The sequence below is a fragment of the Halichondria panicea genome, chromosome 17 (assembly GCF_963675165.1).
Source record: "Halichondria panicea chromosome 17, odHalPani1.1, whole genome shotgun sequence".
NCBI lineage: Eukaryota > Metazoa > Porifera > Demospongiae > Suberitida > Halichondriidae > Halichondria > Halichondria panicea.
In genome coordinates this window covers 665,303-682,841 of record NC_087393.1, presented here as the reverse complement: position 1 = coordinate 682,841, position 17,539 = coordinate 665,303, and the positions used below count along the sequence as shown (strand labels likewise).

Below are 17,539 nucleotides of genomic sequence, written 5' to 3'. Positions count from 1 at the left end.
CGAACTTGTACACCTGCATGGTCGTACCAACTTCATCATCTCCTGCATAATATTATTAGCAAATTATAAAGGTGTCAGTTCGTTACAAATACAATTACTAATGCATCACTTATTGAACTCTCAGGTATTTTTCCTTGTACTTCTTCAATTCGGTATAAACAAACAAAATGATACTTCCTCATGCAGTTCCTGTGTAAAACTTAAATATTAGTGTATTACAGTACTGGCTACAATTTATGTTTTACATTGGCTAAAATACTATCAGATTTATCAAGCAATGGATAAAGGTGCTGAATCTCAAGGTTATTCTCAACAGCCAGAGCAACAAGGTAAAGATAATTCCTAATTACATGAGTTACATGTATATACATGTAGCTGGCTGATACTAAAACTATAATTCCGCATTGAAATCTAATTTTCATGCATTCATAAAACACATCATGCAGGCTACAACAAGCCACCAACCTACACTGGTGAGCTACCCACAGCTGGACCCAGTTATCAACACTATGAGTACCCTCAGCAACACTACGAGTACCCTCAGGTCGTTACTCAGACTGGTCAACATCCACAGTATGGACAAAATGTGCATGCTGCACCACTGCAGGTAAGTTCTAGATCATTGCCCATGTACATGTATCAGTATTAATGTGTCACTTTTGCTGTCCATTTCTGCAGCCAATGGTCATTCAAGAGCCACAAGACCCTCCACCAAGTGACTATCTTGCTCTCTCCATTTTTACAACTATACTCTGTTTCTGGCCACTTGGAATTGCTGCAATTGTCTTCTCTGTCAAGGTATTTTGCTCACTTTAAAAATGACTTCATGGGGGCTGTATGAGTCGTTACTACCAATTATGCTTTGATTAAGACATAACAAAGTCTCATGTACATCAATATTAGCATTCTTAACTACCAAAACTGGTTGTGTTGTCTTCCTACAAAGCCGCATGACTGCCATGTGTCACAATATACACAGTCAGTGGGGCTAGGCTACTAGATTGTTAATAAAGTTCATTACTTTTTATAATAATTATGCAGACACGAAATTCTTTCCAACGAGGAGAGTATGAAAAGGCGAGGATAAGTTCCTCGAATGCCAAGATCTTCAACATTATTTCAATTGCAGTTGGAATATTTCTCTGGGTCATTGTGTTAATTGCTCAGCTGGCATGGATTATTCCCCTAGCTTTTCTTCTGAGCATTGTACGTAATTAGGGTAATGCATAAACTACAATTCATGCAATGTAAGGTACATGTAATAAGTGTCATAAATAATTTTTTTAAATTTTCGCTCATCAATCATTTTTAAATCACAATAAGACGATGTTTACCTGATTCCATGACCTTAAAACTGAAAAGCTGAAAAGCTGAGCAAGTGAGCTACTCAGTTACAAGGTATTAAACTGCAGTAACATGAGTGCAGGAGAGAAGACCCCACTCACAAAGGAGCAAGGTATATCTATTATCCGGCATTTAAACTAGGGAAGAGAGTGAGGGAGAGGGGGAAAGAGTCACTAGTGCAGTGAGTAGGACTAGGAAAGAAAGGGGAGGCCGAGGCAATGGTAGGGGAGACAGTTGGCAATGGTAGGATCTAGGAGTGGGGAGTATTGGTTAGATGGCTAGTAAATAAATATTTTTCTCCACACAGATGGAGGTCCACCACCTGAATACAGCCAGGGAGAATATCAACCACCTGAATACAGCCAGGGAGACTACCAGGCTACAAAGAAACCTACAGTGATGTTTTCCCCTCAGGCTGCATCCTACACTCCCGATCCCCTCACTGGAACTATTCCCGATGATTACCTCATTTCGTCCTTACTCACCATTTTTTTCTGCTTCTGGCCTCTAGGCATTGTCGCACTCTTGAAATCTCTTGAGGTACATTAAATAATTTATAGTGCAGTGAAACGTGTATGGGCAACCACCTGTACATGGACCTCTATAAAATGTGTTCTCCCTAGAAAGGCGGTCTCTTAGAGAAGTCAAACTCAGAATTGTACTAACAGTACTGTGTTGGTGATGTGTTAAATCCAAATTGGTTTGATTTTTCAGCCTTTTGTATTGGGTAAATAATTTTTAATCTATCATGTGTATGTGGAGGTTGATCATGCTTCTAGCTTTTGAACAACACCCCTTCTTGGTACATTAATTGTGAGGATTAGAACGGGATGTTGTGTTTCTACTTTTCCCAAGGATTGCATTTCACATGTGACTGATCATGAATATTATGTTACCACTACACATGTGATCAGTTAGTTCCTATTTTTCAATAATCATGACTCGTAGCTCATCATGAGCCATAGCTCAGCTAGGCTTTTTAAAAAGTACAAAATTATTCATGAGGCTATCATATAAATCTTCTAAGGTTTAGCAAAGGGTGGTGGTCCAATGTCCAATTTGCTGTAGTGTATCAAGTAGTCACTAGCGATTAGTTGCTGACCGATCCCCTCTGCAGGTGAGGAGTGCTATTGCCAGGGGGGATCTGTTTTCTGCTCAAATTGCATCACGAAGTGCTCACAAATTCAACAAGCTGTCTATCATACTCGGGATCATATCATTCGTCATTACCCTCGGGGTAGTCCTGCTCTGCCAACTTGTTTGGATCGTATGACTATAATAGCACAGACAGTACGCTTGCTCCCTAGCTAGCTTTAATACCAGTGTGACTATTTGAAATTAAAATTATGTGTTTTTGTATAATTATTGTGGTATCAGAATTATGTCAATAGATAGCTATCATATATCATTAGGCAGTGTGTAGGAGAGGCTAGCTACTTCAGTGTCCCAAAGGAATGCATGGAGGGTATTTTAAAGTGCACGTAGACTATCATAATATTTATAATAATAGGGTCTCTACATACGACTATTATATAAAGGTGCCAGCAGCCACATAGAAGGGAAGATCGAAAGTTCTGCTAAAGATGTCTGGGAAGCAAGTTGAATCAGTGCCACTCACCTCGTGTTTTGCCAAGATGTGCATGTAGGTATGAAGCTAAATATACAGCTGCATGCTAGCTATATAGCTAGGCTAGTATAGAATAAACCTGAGGGTTATATGCTATACTCTCCTTCCACAGAGGAGGCTGGAGGACCTCCTCCTGTCTACCCACAGCATCACAAAAGGCGAGGATAAGTTCCTCAAATGCCAAGATCTTCAACATTATTTCAATTGCAGTTGGAATATTTCTCTGGGTCATTGTGTTAATTGCTCAACTGGCATGGATTGTTTCCCTAGCTTTTATTCTGAGCATTGTACGTAATTAGGGTAATGCATAAACTACAATTCATGTGTTATTAAAGTGTCATAAATACTTAATTTCGCTCATCAATCATTTTTAAATCACAATAAGACGATGTTTACCTGATTCCATGGCCTGAAAAGCTGAAAAGCTTAGCATGTGAGCTACTCTTTTATATCAGTTACAAGGTATTAAACTGCAGCAACATAAGTGCAGGCGAGAAGACCCCACTCACAAAGGAGCAAGGTATCTCTATTATCTGGCATGCTTAAACTGACCGGCCTTGGGGAAGAGAGGGAGAGGGTTAGAGTCATTAGTGCAGTGAGTAGGACTAGAAAAAAAAGGGAAGCGGACAGTTGGCAATGATAGGGGGAGACAGTGGGGAATATTGGAAAGAATTTTTTAGATAGCTAGCAAATAAATATTTTCCTCCACACACAGATGGAGGTCCACCTGAATACAGCCGGGGAGAGTACCAGGCTACAAAGAAACCTACAGTGATGTTTTCCCCTCAGGCTGTATCCTACACTCCCCTCACTGGAACTATTCCCGATGATTACCTCACTATGTCCTTACTCACCATCTTCTTCTGCTTCTGGCCTCTAGGCGTTGTCGCACTCTTGAAATCTCTTGAGGTACGTTAAATTGGGGTGCTTCTTGGTATAATGTTATAAATTATTTATAGTGCAGTCAAACGTGTATGGGCAACCACCTGTACATGGACCTCTATAAAATGTGTTCTCCATAGAAAGGTGGTCTCTTAGAGAAGTCAAACTCAGAATTGTACTAACAGTACTGTGTTGGTTTAAAAAGAGTTTGTCCTTGCAAGTAGTGGCCACATACATGTACAGTGTACGTAAACCGGGTGTAGTTCAACAGCCATAACTTAATTCAAAATATGATTTTTCTAAAAGCTTAGAGAAAGAAATCATTCAAATGATGTGTTTAAATCCAAATTGGTTTGATTTTTCGGCCTTTTGTATTGGGTAAATAATTTTTAATCTATTATGTGTATGTGGAGGTTGATCATGCTTCTAGCTTTTGAACAACACCCCTGAGCCCTCCTACTTGGTCTTTTACTGGTGCAATGTGCATTAATTATGAGGATTAGAACGGGATGTTGTGTTTCTACTTTTCCCAAGGATTGCATCACCATGTTATTTCACATGTGACTGATCATGTTACCACTACACATGTGATCACTTAGTTCCCATTCAATAATTATGACTCCTAGTTAGTTAGGCTTTTTAATCAATGGCCTAAATGAGCTGTCATATAAATCTTCTAATGTTTAGCAAAGGGTGGTGGTGGTCCAATGTCCAATTTGCTGTAGTGTGTCAAGTAGTCACTAGCGATTAGTTGCTGACTGATCCTCTCTGCAGGTGAGGAGTGCTATTGCCAGGGGGGATCTGTTTTCTGCTCAAATTGCATCACGAAGTGCTCACAAATTCAACAAGCTGTCTATCATACTCGGGATCATATCGATTGTCATTACCCTTGGGATAGTCCTGCTTTGCCAAATTGTTTGGATCATACCTTTTGAAAACTATGACTATAATAGCACAGACAGTGCGCTCGCTCCCTAGCTAACATTAATACCAGTATGACTATTTGAAATTAAAATTATGTGTTTTTATATAATTATTGTGGTATCAGAAGTATGTCTATAGTAGGCAGTGTGTAGGAGAGGCTATTTCAGTGTCCCAAAGGAATGCATGGAGGGTATGTTAAAGTGCACGTAGACTATCATAATATTTATAATAATAGGGTCTCTACATACGACTATTACATAAAGGTGCCAGCAGCCACATAGAAGGGAAGATAGAAAGTTCTGCTAAAGATGTCTGGGAAGCAAGTTGAATCAGTACCACTCACCTCAAAGCAAGGTGTGTTTTGCCAAGATGTGCATATAGGTCTGAAGCTAAATATACAGCTGCATGCTAGCTAGCTAGGCTAGTATAGAACAAACCTGAGGGTTATATGCTATACTCTTCCTTCCACAGAGGAGGCTGGAGGACCTCCTCATGTCTATTCACAGCAGCCTGTTGTCTACGCACAGCAGCCTGTCGTTTACGTAACCCAGGCCCAGCAGGTGAGTATCTACATTTATTAAATGCTTAGCCGGCCACTTATTTATCATTGATAACCTCTGCCCCCAGGCGCCCCCAGGTGGTGTTCCTCCAAAAGACTACTTTGTGATGTCCATACTGACTCTCTTGTTCTGTTTCTGGCCTCTTGGTATCGTTGCTCTGATCAAATCCATTGAGGTATGTAAATTAAAAAAGTGTGCAGAACCAACTCTAGTACTTTCAAAATGGAGGGGACCTACGTATGCTAAGATTTGACACAAGGATGCACATCTGATGTTAGTACAGTCTTAGACTCACCTGTAACGATAGAATTGCAAATTAATGAACTGGAGCACAGCCTGGATTTCGTGCATGTGTATTAAAATCATAATTTAGTATTGACATGACAATATTATTGAGTACAAGTTGCAATTCTTGAGAGACAGAAAATTGTTGTAGTTTTTAGAGATAGGTTTTCGTTAATTAGCAATCCTATTGTTACAGGTGAGAGGTGCCGTTGCCCGGGGAGACTACACTGCAGCTCAGACTGCCTCCAAGAGTGCTTATCAGCTCAACAAATTGGCTATCATCATTGGAACAATCATACTTTTCTTTGTTCTGGTCCTTGTTGGCCTGAGTCAGCTCACGTGGATTATCCCATTGGCCGTAATAAGGCGCAATTAGTGAAGGAGATTGCAAATCTATCGTGGACTTCAACTTTTATTTTTGTATTTTTAGTATTTCATTGCTGTGAATTATATAGCATTACAAGTATATATATATACAAGGATTTAATTAATCACAACACTTGATCTAGTGTGGGAGGGGCTCAAACCTAATAATTATAAGCTGTGTCATTGGTAACCTATTTTTGGCTCAGGCCGGATCTCTCTGCTATTATCAGTTTTGTGTCAGCAGCCACATAGAAGGTAAGATTTCAAATTCTGCTAAAGATGTCTGAGAAGCAAGTTGAATCAGTACCACTCTCCTCAAAGCAAGGTATGTTTGTCTATGTTTGTCATAGCTAGCTATGTACATGTAGATTTGGAGTTAGATTCAGCTTAGCTAATAGGCTAAGTAGAATACCTGAGTGTTATACTCTTCCTTCTGCAGAGGAGGCTGGAGGACCTCCTCCTGTCTACCCACAGCAGCCGGTTGTCTACGCACAGCAGCCTGTCGTTTACGTAACCCAGGCCCAGCAGGTGAGTATTAAATGCTTAGCTGGCCACTTATTTACCATTGATAACTTCTGCCCCCAGGCGCCCCCAGGTGGTGTTCCTCCAAAAGACTACTTTGTGATGTCCATACTAACTCTCTTGTTCTGTTTCTGGCCTCTTGGCATCGTTGCTCTGCTCAAATCCATTGAGGTACGTAAATTAAATAAGTGTGCACAATCGTCTTAAGTTGAAGCGTTATACATTGTAATTTTAACTGGCAACGTAGGTTTAACATGACATTGAAATCTCACCTGCTTGTTTTTGTCCCTTACTAGTCTCACGTGGAATGTTAAATGAATAGGTCTGTGAAAACCCCAAATTACATAATCATGCATTGCACCTGCACCTGTGTATAGTGGTGCACTAGAGTTCAAAGTGTTCAATTTCAAGTCTTTGACTTAGCGTTGAATAGAGCGTCTTTTAACGGCCATAACTTTAGTTCTATTGGTCCAAGAAAACATTTTTTTGAGAGAGACCTTTCAGATGATGGGTTAAACCTATTTTGGACCTCTTTTTGACAAAATACTGTAGTCTTTTCAACTTACCGTATAGCGAGTAATTTTCATTGTTGCAAATGTTTGTACAAACGACCCATTTAAATATTTTGTATTTTCGTACAGCTCAGGATAGTGACGTTAAATCTAAAATAATTTCTAGAATACGAAATCTACGAACATTTCCACCATACGAAAATAACTCGCTACCGTATTACTAGTCTAGAATGTTTTGCAAGCATCAAACATATGCAAACTTTGCGAGGGTTGATCAATTCACATCAATAAAATGCAAAACCTAAATGATTACTAGCAGGAGCCCATAAATAAGAGAAGGAGCGGCTAACTTCAACGTATACTCAGGGATCACATCTCGTAATTGCCGGTGAAACCGCACTTCCTTGTATGGAAGCGACTAAGTGCTTACAAACCACAGCCCTGTATTGTGTATAACACGTGTAGGGATTCAACCACTTAAGTGACTCTGCATATAATTATGGAAATGCGGTCATAACCACTTACGAAACGTGATCCCCGTAGTCAGCCGCTCCTTCTCTTATTTATGGGCTCCTGTTACTAGTAAATACACATAATCCTTGCCAAAAATCGCAAAAGGGCCAAATTTCTCATTCGCAAAGGTTTTTCACCAGCAAACTATTAATACGGTATACGATATGTCTTGTTCCAATTCAATTTGGACCTAGGTTTACAGAGCCAACTCAAAAACGTATATCCTACATAAATTTGACACAAGGATACGCACTTGACTTTAGCACAGTCTTAGATAAACTGTTGTTGTTGTGGCATACCTCTTTGGGACCAGACAGATATATTTTGAGGTTTTCTCCTGTCTGTCTCAAGAATCTAGCAACTTGTATCTCAATTAGCTGCATGGTATTGTGATGTCATACCAGAATTACGTTTTTATATACGTACACAAAATAATTATTATCTGGCTACCCTTATTAATTAGCAATCCTATTGTTACAGGTGAGGAGTGCCGTTGACCGGGGAGACTACGCTGCAGCTCAGACCGCCTCTAAGAGTGCTCTTCAGCTCAACAAATTGGCTATCATCATTGGCATAATAGTGCTTGTCTTTGTTCTGGTCCTTGTTGGCCTGAGTCAGCTCTCGTGGATTATCCCATTTGCCGTAATAAGACGCAATTAGTGAAGGAGATTGCGAGTATCATAATAATTACGGACTTTATAATCAACTTTTTTTTATGTCAAGTTAAACTTCGTGTACTCTTGGGAATAATTGTGACAGGCTCTGGGAAAACCAGACTATTGGAGCAGACTAAAATATGTGTGATTAATGTACCAAATAATAGAGCAGAGCATTGCCTACACAATGATATGCTTAGTGTTCACATACCTAGTTTCATACCCGAGTCATGCACGTTGGAAACTCGAAGCCGTAAAATGTAGTATCGAGAAAAACGACTCTCAAAGATTGCTTAATTAGGAAAAATAAGGTAATAGCGAAACTTTGGACGAAGCGTTTCGATGGAAAGAGTTGGATTTAGAGCATCAGATTTTACAGAGAGGTAGTAGAAGGACTGTAGATACTTATACATCAATAACATTTTATTTGAGATTTTATACTGTTGGCATAAATTTAGCTGTAGCTCAATACTAAATTCTGCTCCAATAGTCTGGTTTTCCCAGAGCCTGTCACATATTTTGTTTCTATATAGAATACAATGTGTATTGTGGTACAAATGATTTGTCACACACATTGTCTTTAGTTTGGGAGGCCCAAACCCCTGCATGTCTATACTTGTCATGCCTGTCATTGTGACAGTGTCTCTACATTATATATACATAAAAGGCACATAGAAGGGAAGATTGAAGGTTCTGTTAAAGATAATTATGTCTGAGAAGCAAGTTAAACTATTTTCAAAGAAGGTAATGTCCATGTTTGCCATAGCTACATCTACATAATTATGTAGATCTGAAGCTAGATTAGAGTATTGTTATGCTCTACTCTTACGCAGAGGAGGCTGAAGGACCTTCTCCTGTGTACGCACAGCAACCTGTCGTCTACGTAACCCAGCAGGTGAGTATCTACTCTGCTCAAATCGATTGAGGTGCATAATTAAATGCAATTGTCTTTGGACTGCTTATAAGTTGAAGCGTTAACTGGTTATGTAGGTTTATGACACTGAAAGCTCGTCAGCTTGTTTTTGTCCCTTACCAGTCGTAAAAAAAAACTCATGAGACTGAATATTAAATTGAATTGAATTGGCCTGAAATACCCAAATTAGTGTGGCAGGGGTGTCCCCAATGGAGGATACGTTATAAAACTGTACTTGTACTTGTCATGTCATTGATAGTGTCTCTGCAGGCTTGATCTCTCTGCTATTATAAAGGTGCCAGCAGCCACATAGAAGGAAGATTGAAAGTTCTGCTAAAGATGTCTGAGAAGCAAGTTGAATCAGTACCAGGTGTGTTTGTCCATGTTTACCATAGCTACAGGCATGTACTAATCTGAAGGTATAAAACTTACAGCTGCTAGCTATTTTTTAATTAATAGGCTAGTAAAATAAACCTAACTCTACACTCTTCCACAGAGGAGGCTGGAGGACCTCCTCCTGTATACACAGTGACACAGCAGCCTGTCGTCTACGCACAGCAGCCTGTTGTCTACGTAACCCAGGCCCAGCAGGTGAGTATCTACTACACATAATGCTAGCTGGCCACTTATTTACCATTAAATCTCTGCCTCCAGGCTGTTGCTTCCCCAGGTGGTGTTCCTCCAAAAGACTACTTGATGATGTCCATAGTGACTCTCTTGTTCTGTTGCTGGCCTATTGGCATCATTGCTCTGCTCAAATCCATTGAGGTATATACAGAAATTAAATAAGTGTGCACAATCATCTTAAGTTGAAGCGTTATACATTGTAATTAACTGGCAACGTAGGTTTAACATGACACTGAAATCTCACCTGCTTGCTTTTGTCTCTTACTAGTTAAAAAAAACAAACTCATGTGGATGTTCAATTGAATAGGCCTGTGAAAACCCAAATTACTAATTATGCGTTAAATAAGTGTACACAATCGTCAAGTTTGGACTTCTTAAGTTGAAGTGTTATACATTGTAATTAATATAGGTTTAACATGACGCTGACAGCTCGTCAGCGGGTGTTTGTCCCTTACTAGTCTTCAAGACTGAATGTTTAATTGAATAGGCCTGTGAAAGACGTATTAATTTTAAGGCTGTACATGCATTGTACCTGTACCTGTGTATATAGTGGTGCACTATAGAATAAAGTGTACAATTTCAAAGCTTCGACCTAGCGTTAAATAGAGCATCCTTGAATGGCCATAACTGTATATAAGAAGAGAAGAGTGTCAAACTACCGATACCTCTACACAAAAACTGTGCACAAAGTAACATGACTCGCACGCGATGTAGTATTGAGCATACCATGAAAGAACTCCTTCTACGCTTTCAGATAATCATAAATCCGTTGAATTTGAACCATCAGAACTCTATAGTTATAGATTCAACTCTAGTACTTTAGGTGATCGACTTACATACATAAATTCTGCTACGATTTGACACAGGATGCACACTTAACGTTAGCACAGTCTTAGATAAACTGTTTCTGTTGTGGCCACCTTACAAGTGTTCCCTATAATTTTGGGACCATGCAAATAGTTGTATCTCAATTAGCTGCGTGGTGCGTACTGTGATGTCCAGTAGAACCTCGATTATCCGGACACCTTGGTTCCAGAAGCAGGCCGGATAAGTGAATATGCCGAATAATCAAATAGATAAACCACGCCTTGATCCACCCACTTTATTGATAAACACACCCATTTTCTGATCTGATAACAAGAAAACTGCCAAGCCGGATAATCGAGGTTCCGGATAATGGAGGGCCGGATAATCGAGGTTCTACTGTACCATAATTATATATACATGCACGAAATAATGATTACTGTAACCCAGGCTATGCTCCAGTTCATTAATTAGCAATCTATTGTTTATTGTTACAGGTGAGGGATGCCGTTGCCCGGGGAGACTACGCTGCAGCTCAGACCGCCTCCAAGAGTGCTTATAAGCTCAACAGATTGGCTATCATTGTTGGAATAGTCCTGATTGTCTTTGTTGTCCTGAGTCAGGTCTCGTGGGCGATCCCACTGGCCATAATAACGAGCAACTAGTGAAGCAGATTGCGAGTATTACTATCATGGACTATATTATGTAATCAACTTTTTACGTCAAGCTAAACTTTTTCGTGTTTACATAAAGATCGTCTTAGTTCCAAATTAATTCAATCAAATTACTCAAACTCAAACTTTGGAGGATCAGCTTAGTTAGTGCCAGGCCAATTAGGGTATAATTATACACACAGGTTTACCTACATGACAGTGCATGCTGGGACAATTTATTTGTACGCAATTACAGGAAAAGTTGATGAAAATACAAACCAGGCTACAATCAGAATAACAGTTATGTATTGAGTAATTGAATGTAAAACAACCATATATATAAGGCCATATACCTATACGATGTGATGGGACGGTTTATTGGTAAACAAGAGAAATACACAAGAGAGAGACCACACTAAAAGGGCTAGGTGAGGCAACTATGTTATAATGTATTTGTATTTGTGATGCTTGTCATAATTATGATAGTGTCTCTGTTACAGCCGGATATCTCTGCTATTACAAAGGCACATAGAAGAAAAGATTAAAAGTTTGCTAAAGATGTCTGAGAAGCAAGTTGATTCAGTACCACTCACCTCAAAGCAAGGTACTATACGTATGTTGGTCATTGTCATAGCTACGTACGGGTACATGTACATGTAGATCTAAAGCTAGATATAAAGCAATTATAGTATAAACTTCTACTCTTCCATAGAGGATGCTGGAGAACCTTCTCCTGTCCACACACAGCAGCCGGTTGTCTACCCCCAGCAGCCAATTGTCCACGCACAGCAGCCGATTGTCCATGCACAGCAGCCAGTTGTCTACGCACAGCAGCCTGTCGTCTACGTAACCCAGCAGGTAAGTATCTACATTTAATTTTAAGCCGGCCACTTATTTACCATTGAACCTCTGCCCCCAGGCTGTTGCTCCTCCCCCTGGTAGTGTTCTTCGACCTCCAAAAGACTACTTTGTGATGTCCATAATGACTCTCTTATTCTGTTTCTGGCCTCTTGGAATTGCCGCTCTGCTCAAATCCATTGAGGTACGTAAGTGTGCATGCACAAATCATCCTTTGGACTGCAACAAGTTTGTAGCGTTATATATTGTGATTAACTGGTTACGTAGGTTCATGACACTGAAAGCTCATCAGTTTGTTTTTGTTCAGCTTGTTTTTATCCGTCTTTAAACAACCCGTGTGTCTGAATGTTTAATTGAATAGGCCTGTTAATCAACGATGCATTGTACTGTGTATACTGGTGCACTACCGTAGAAACTGGATTAGTACAGAGCCAACTAAAATGAAATGAAGGGACCTGCGTATATATACTGCTATGATTTGACACAGGATACACACTTGACTTTAGCACTGTATTAGATAAACTGTTTTTATTGTGGCCGCCTTACAGTATTCATTTTTGAGACCAGACAGAGATTTTTGACAGGTTTTCTATCTAAGAATCTATCTCCATTAGCTGCATATATTAGCTGCGTGGTATTGTATTGTGATGTCAATATACCATAATTATGATTTTATATAATTATTGTTATTACTGTAACCCAGGTTATGCATTAATTTAGCAATCCTATTGTTACAGGCGAGGGATGCCGTTGCCCGGGAGACTACACTGCAGCCCAGGCTGCCTCCAAGACTGCACTTCAGCTCAACAGATGGGCTATCCTCATTGGAAAAATTTTATATGTCTTATTGTTCATCATTGTTTCGATGCTAATAATCTTAATAATAGTCTATGTACGTATTTAATCAACTTGTTTATGTCAAACTAAACTTTTTCTTATGTTTATTGTAGATTGCTTATTTCTACTAGATAGTGATTGTGTATTGTGGTGTATTATATATCAGGAGTTACTGGATACTGTGTATATGCAACCAATACAACTGATTTAGTGTGGGAAAGCCTAGAGCTTAGTCCCAAGGGAATGCATGGAAGATATGTTAGAGTGCCCCTGTAGACTCACTAGATTACCTGTCATGCTGGTCACATAATTATGATAGCCAGTGTCTCCTACATACCATCTCTCTGCTATTATTATATCAAAGGTGCCAGCTGTCACATAGAAGAAGAGATTGAAAGTTCTGCTGAAGATGTCTGAGAAGCTAGTTGAATCAGTACCACTCACCTCAAAGCAAGGTGTGTTTGTCATAGCTGCATGCATGTATACATGTAGATCTGAAACTAGATATAAAGCTTACCGCTGCTAGCTAGCTAGGCTAGTAGAATCAATGTGAGTGTTATGCTTTACTCTTCCACAGAGGAGGCTGGAGGACCTCCTCCTGTCTACCCACAGCAGCCGGTTGTCTACGTATCCCAGCAGGTGAGTATCTACACGTAATGCTAGCCGGCCATGTAACCTCTGCCCCCAGGCTATTGCTCCTCCTAGTGGTGTTCCTCGACCTCCTAACGACTACTTAGTGATGTCCATAATGACTCTCTTGTTCTGTTTCTGGCCTCTTGGTATCGTTGCTCTGCTCAAATCCATTGAGGTACAAAAATTAAGTAAGCCCACACCAAATTAATCTTATGTTTCACGGATTTTCCGGGTCATATTTTTGTAGAATGCCAAAAAAATAAATCAATTAGTGGTCAGGTCAGAGGTCAGAATAGCCACGTGATCTAGCAAAAACCGTGTAATGTTTTGCTAAAGTGACTTTTTGTGGTGTGTTGTGACTCTGTTTGTGGTTTTATAATGATATTCATCAAATTTTTTTCTTTTTTTGCCTGCCACCCTGGTCTGTTTTTTAGGATTAAAAGTCCGTGAAACATAAGATCAATTTGGTGTGGCCTAATCATCGTATGCTCCATACTTGGACTAAAAGTGTTGTAACTGGCTACATAGGTTTAACATGTCATTGAGGCTCATTATCTTGTTTTTATTCAGTTTGTTTTCATCCCCTTCAAACAACTCATGTAGCTGAATCGAATAGGCCTGTAAAAAAAAGACCCAAATGTATTAATCTTAAGGCTGTACATGCATTGTACCTGTGTATATATAATTATATGGGTCTGTTTTTGACAAAATTATAGCCCATGGTCTTTTTCTGAAAATAGGAAATTATGGCCTCGCTCACAAATTTGGGATTTGAGCATACCATCTGAACGGGCTTCTTCTAAGCTTTTAGAAAATTACAAATTTGTCTAGTTACAGAGCCAACTCTATAGTGCTCAAAATGAAGGGGAGGGACCTCACTGATTTTAGCACAGTCTTAGACGTTTTATAGATGTATATAAAAATCATAATTATGGTATAATGATTATTAATATGACAATAGAGTTAAGCCTCGATTATATCCAAACACCTGGTATCCCCACCTCATCCGGATGGTTGATACCATGCAGAATGACTCTCAATGAGCCACACCCATCATTAATTCGAGTAGCCTCCTCTGCATGCAAAATCAGCAAACGATGTCCATGCAGAGCTCTTACAAATGTACTAGTCTTGGACATAATGCATCAATGGACAGAACAAGGTAGCAAGTTATACTATTAGGCTATAAGCTTCTGCTAATCAACAACGAAAAGCTTTCAACCCCATGGACACTTAATGTGCATGCATGTGCGAGTAGGTGGTGCCGGATAATCGAGTCTCAACTGTAACTGTATATTGAGTACAAGTTGTTAGATTAGATTCTTGAGAGACAGAAAATGGAAATGGTTGTGGCCATCTTACAGTGTTCTCGTTTAGATAGAGACAGATTTTCATTACCTATTGTTACAGGCAAGGGGTGCCGTTGCCCGGGGAGACTACACTGCAGCTCAGACCGCCTCTAAAAGTGCTCTTCAGCTCAACAGATTGGCTATTATCATTGGAACAATCATACTTTTCTTTATTCTGGCCATTATTGGCCTGAGTCAGCTCTCATGGATTATCCCACTGGCCGTAATAAGGATCAATCAGTGAAAAAAATTTCGTATCAATATATCAATTTTTTTATGTCGAGTAAACTTTGTGCACTCTTGATAATATTATGTTGATATGTGCACAAACATGATGTAGAGCTGCTCCATAAATTAAATACGTAGATGGCATTTCCACCTCTCCTAGCTGTGTTGTTTAATTTGTAAAGGAGTATTTTTTTTTATTACATGTGAATTATCTATTATACAAGTGACTATGTATGATATATTTATAAGGAACACGTATAAGATTAAATCTATACAATGTGCAAATGATTATAACATTTTAATTGATACGTAATGTGGGAGGGGCTTAAACTTTAGAATCAGCTACATAGTTAGTGCCAGGCCAATTAGGGTATAATAATTATACACACAGGTTAACCTGCATGACAGTGCATGCTGGGACAATTTATTTATACAATTACAGGAAAAGTTGATGAAAATGCAAACCAGGATACAATCAGAATAACAGTTATGTATTGAGTAATTGAATGTAAAACAACCATATATATAAGGCCATATACCTATACGATGTGATGGGACGGTTTATTGGTAAACAAGAGAAATACACAAGAGAGAGACCACACTAAAAGGGCTAGGTGAGGCAACTATGTTACAAGTATTTGTCATGTTTGTCATAGTGTCTCTGTTACAGCCAGATATCTCTCTGCTATTACAGAGGCACATAGAAGAAAAGATTGAAAGTTTGCTAAAGATGTCTGATAAGCAAATTGAATTGGTACCACTCACCTCAAAGCAAGGTATACTATACGTATGTTGGTATGTTGGTCATTGCAGGAGTGCATCATGCACTCCTGGTCATTGTCATAGCTATAGCTACGTATACGGGTACAGTACATGTAGATCTAAAGCTAGATATAAAGCTTATACGACAAATATAGTATAAGCCTCTACTCTTTGATCCACAGAGGAGGCTGGAGAATCTTCTCCTGTGCATGCACAGCAGCCGGTTGTCTACGCACAGCAGCCGGTTGTCTACCCCCAGCAGCCGATTGTCCACGCACAGCAGCCGATTGTCTACACACAGCAGCCTGTCGTCTACGTAACCCAGCAGGTTAGTATCTACATTTAATGCTAGCCGGCCACTTGTTTACCATTAAATCTCTGCCTCCAGGCTGTTGCTCCCCGAGGTCGTGCTCCTCGACCTCCAAAAGACTACTTAGTGATGTCCATAGTGATTCTTTTGTTCTGTTTCTGGCCTATTGGTATCGTTGCTCTGCTAAAATCCATTGAGGTATGTAAATTAAGAAAGTGTACACAATCATTATTGGACTGCAATAAGTTGGAGCGTTATACTTAACTGGCTACGTAGGTTTAACATGACACTGAAAGCTCGTCAGTTGTTTTTAATTAAGGCTGTATAATTATATACATGCATTGTACCTGTACCTGTGTATAGTGGTGCACTACCGTAGAAACTGGATTATTAGCGTATGCGCTAATGGGGTCAATAGCAGAGCTCTATGCGCTATTAATCGAGGATGCGCTTATAATTATGAGTACAAAAAACCTTCAGTTCAGCATGGATTGCGCTTATAATAAAGTAAGCGCTAATATTCCAGTTTCTACGGTATAGAGTACAGAGTGTACAATTTCAAAGCTTAAATTTGACCTAGCGTTAAATAGAGCATCTTTGAACAGCCATAACTTTAGTTCCTTTGGTCTATGATTTTGAGAGGCCTTTCAGATGATTTTTGGGCCTGTTTTCAAAATAATATGACTCTTTTCGAAATTATTTACCATTCTAAATTTGAGATATGATCATACCTTCTGAACGGGCTCTTTTTAAAGTTTCAAAATCAGAACTCTATATAGTACAGAGCCAACTATAAAATGAAATGAAGGGACCTACGTCAATTCACAATAACAATTTTCTAGAGTTATATAAATTATTGGCACATTGGGTATAGACTACTGTATAACGGGTATATTATTTCGAGGGTATAAACCTTCCGGTTTTCACTGATTACGCAGTCATTATACTGCTACGATTTGACACAAGGATACATACCTGACTGTAGCACAGTCTTAGATTTTTGTTAGTATGCATGACCACCTTACAGTGTTCCCTTAATTTTGAGACCATGCAGACAGAGATTTTTGACTGTCTCTCAAGAATCTAGCAACTTATATCTCAATTAGCTGTATATATTAGCTGCGTGGTATTGTGATATCAATACCATTTTTATATACATGTACAAAATAATTATTACTGTAACCCAGGCCATATGCCCTAGTTTAGCAATTCTATATCGTTACAGGTGAGGGGTGCCGTTGCCCGGGGAGACTACACTGCAGCTCGGACCGCCTCCAAGTGTGCTTATCAGCTCAACAGATCAGCTATCATTATTGGAACATTCATGCTTGTCTTCATGGCGGGTATTTTTGTCCTGATTGTCATGATGGCCGT

General features: G+C 39.4%; 6 protein-coding genes across 6 annotated transcripts; all 6 read left to right on the top strand.

The window, feature by feature from the left end:
- The first annotated feature begins 171 nt into the window (after positions 1 to 171).
- Positions 172 to 1,338, top strand: LOC135351201 (proline-rich transmembrane protein 1-like). Its single transcript, XM_064550151.1, has 4 exons — positions 172 to 329; positions 447 to 607; positions 679 to 798; positions 1,042 to 1,338. Exons 1-4 carry the CDS (start codon positions 278 to 280, stop codon positions 1,216 to 1,218), a joined length of 510 nt encoding a protein of 169 aa, XP_064406221.1. The 5' UTR covers positions 172 to 277; the 3' UTR covers positions 1,219 to 1,338.
- On the top strand, positions 1,296 to 2,736 carry LOC135351203 (proline rich transmembrane protein 1B-like). Its single transcript, XM_064550156.1, has 3 exons — positions 1,296 to 1,456; positions 1,652 to 1,884; positions 2,462 to 2,736. The coding sequence occupies exons 1-3, from the start codon at positions 1,417 to 1,419 to the stop codon at positions 2,615 to 2,617; spliced, it is 429 nt and encodes a 142-aa protein (XP_064406226.1). The 5' UTR covers positions 1,296 to 1,416; the 3' UTR covers positions 2,618 to 2,736.
- Positions 2,737 to 4,975: 2,239 nt separating this feature from the next.
- LOC135351205 (proline-rich transmembrane protein 1-like) lies at positions 4,976 to 6,119 on the top strand. The gene is made up of 4 exons (XM_064550158.1): positions 4,976 to 5,131; positions 5,249 to 5,337; positions 5,405 to 5,512; positions 5,819 to 6,119. Exons 1-4 carry the CDS (start codon positions 5,086 to 5,088, stop codon positions 5,996 to 5,998), a joined length of 423 nt encoding a protein of 140 aa, XP_064406228.1. The 5' UTR covers positions 4,976 to 5,085; the 3' UTR covers positions 5,999 to 6,119.
- Positions 6,120 to 6,151: 32 nt separating this feature from the next.
- LOC135351204 (proline-rich transmembrane protein 1-like) lies at positions 6,152 to 8,285 on the top strand. The gene is made up of 4 exons (XM_064550157.1): positions 6,152 to 6,313; positions 6,428 to 6,516; positions 6,574 to 6,681; positions 8,016 to 8,285. Exons 1-4 carry the CDS (start codon positions 6,268 to 6,270, stop codon positions 8,193 to 8,195), a joined length of 423 nt encoding a protein of 140 aa, XP_064406227.1. The 5' UTR covers positions 6,152 to 6,267; the 3' UTR covers positions 8,196 to 8,285.
- Positions 8,286 to 8,708: 423 nt separating this feature from the next.
- On the top strand, positions 8,709 to 11,334 carry LOC135351207 (proline-rich transmembrane protein 1-like). The gene is made up of 5 exons (XM_064550161.1): positions 8,709 to 9,086; positions 9,375 to 9,474; positions 9,601 to 9,695; positions 9,759 to 9,872; positions 11,033 to 11,334. The coding sequence occupies exons 2-5, from the start codon at positions 9,444 to 9,446 to the stop codon at positions 11,198 to 11,200; spliced, it is 408 nt and encodes a 135-aa protein (XP_064406231.1). The 5' UTR covers positions 8,709 to 9,086; positions 9,375 to 9,443; the 3' UTR covers positions 11,201 to 11,334.
- A 570-nt stretch (positions 11,335 to 11,904) lies between these two features.
- On the top strand, positions 11,905 to 15,707 carry LOC135351206 (proline-rich transmembrane protein 1-like). Its single transcript, XM_064550159.1, has 6 exons — positions 11,905 to 12,046; positions 12,108 to 12,230; positions 12,784 to 13,338; positions 13,461 to 13,522; positions 13,572 to 13,691; positions 14,927 to 15,707. Exons 3-6 carry the CDS (start codon positions 13,293 to 13,295, stop codon positions 15,107 to 15,109), a joined length of 411 nt encoding a protein of 136 aa, XP_064406229.1. The 5' UTR covers positions 11,905 to 12,046; positions 12,108 to 12,230; positions 12,784 to 13,292; the 3' UTR covers positions 15,110 to 15,707.
- Positions 15,708 to 17,539: the final 1,832 nt, after the last annotated feature.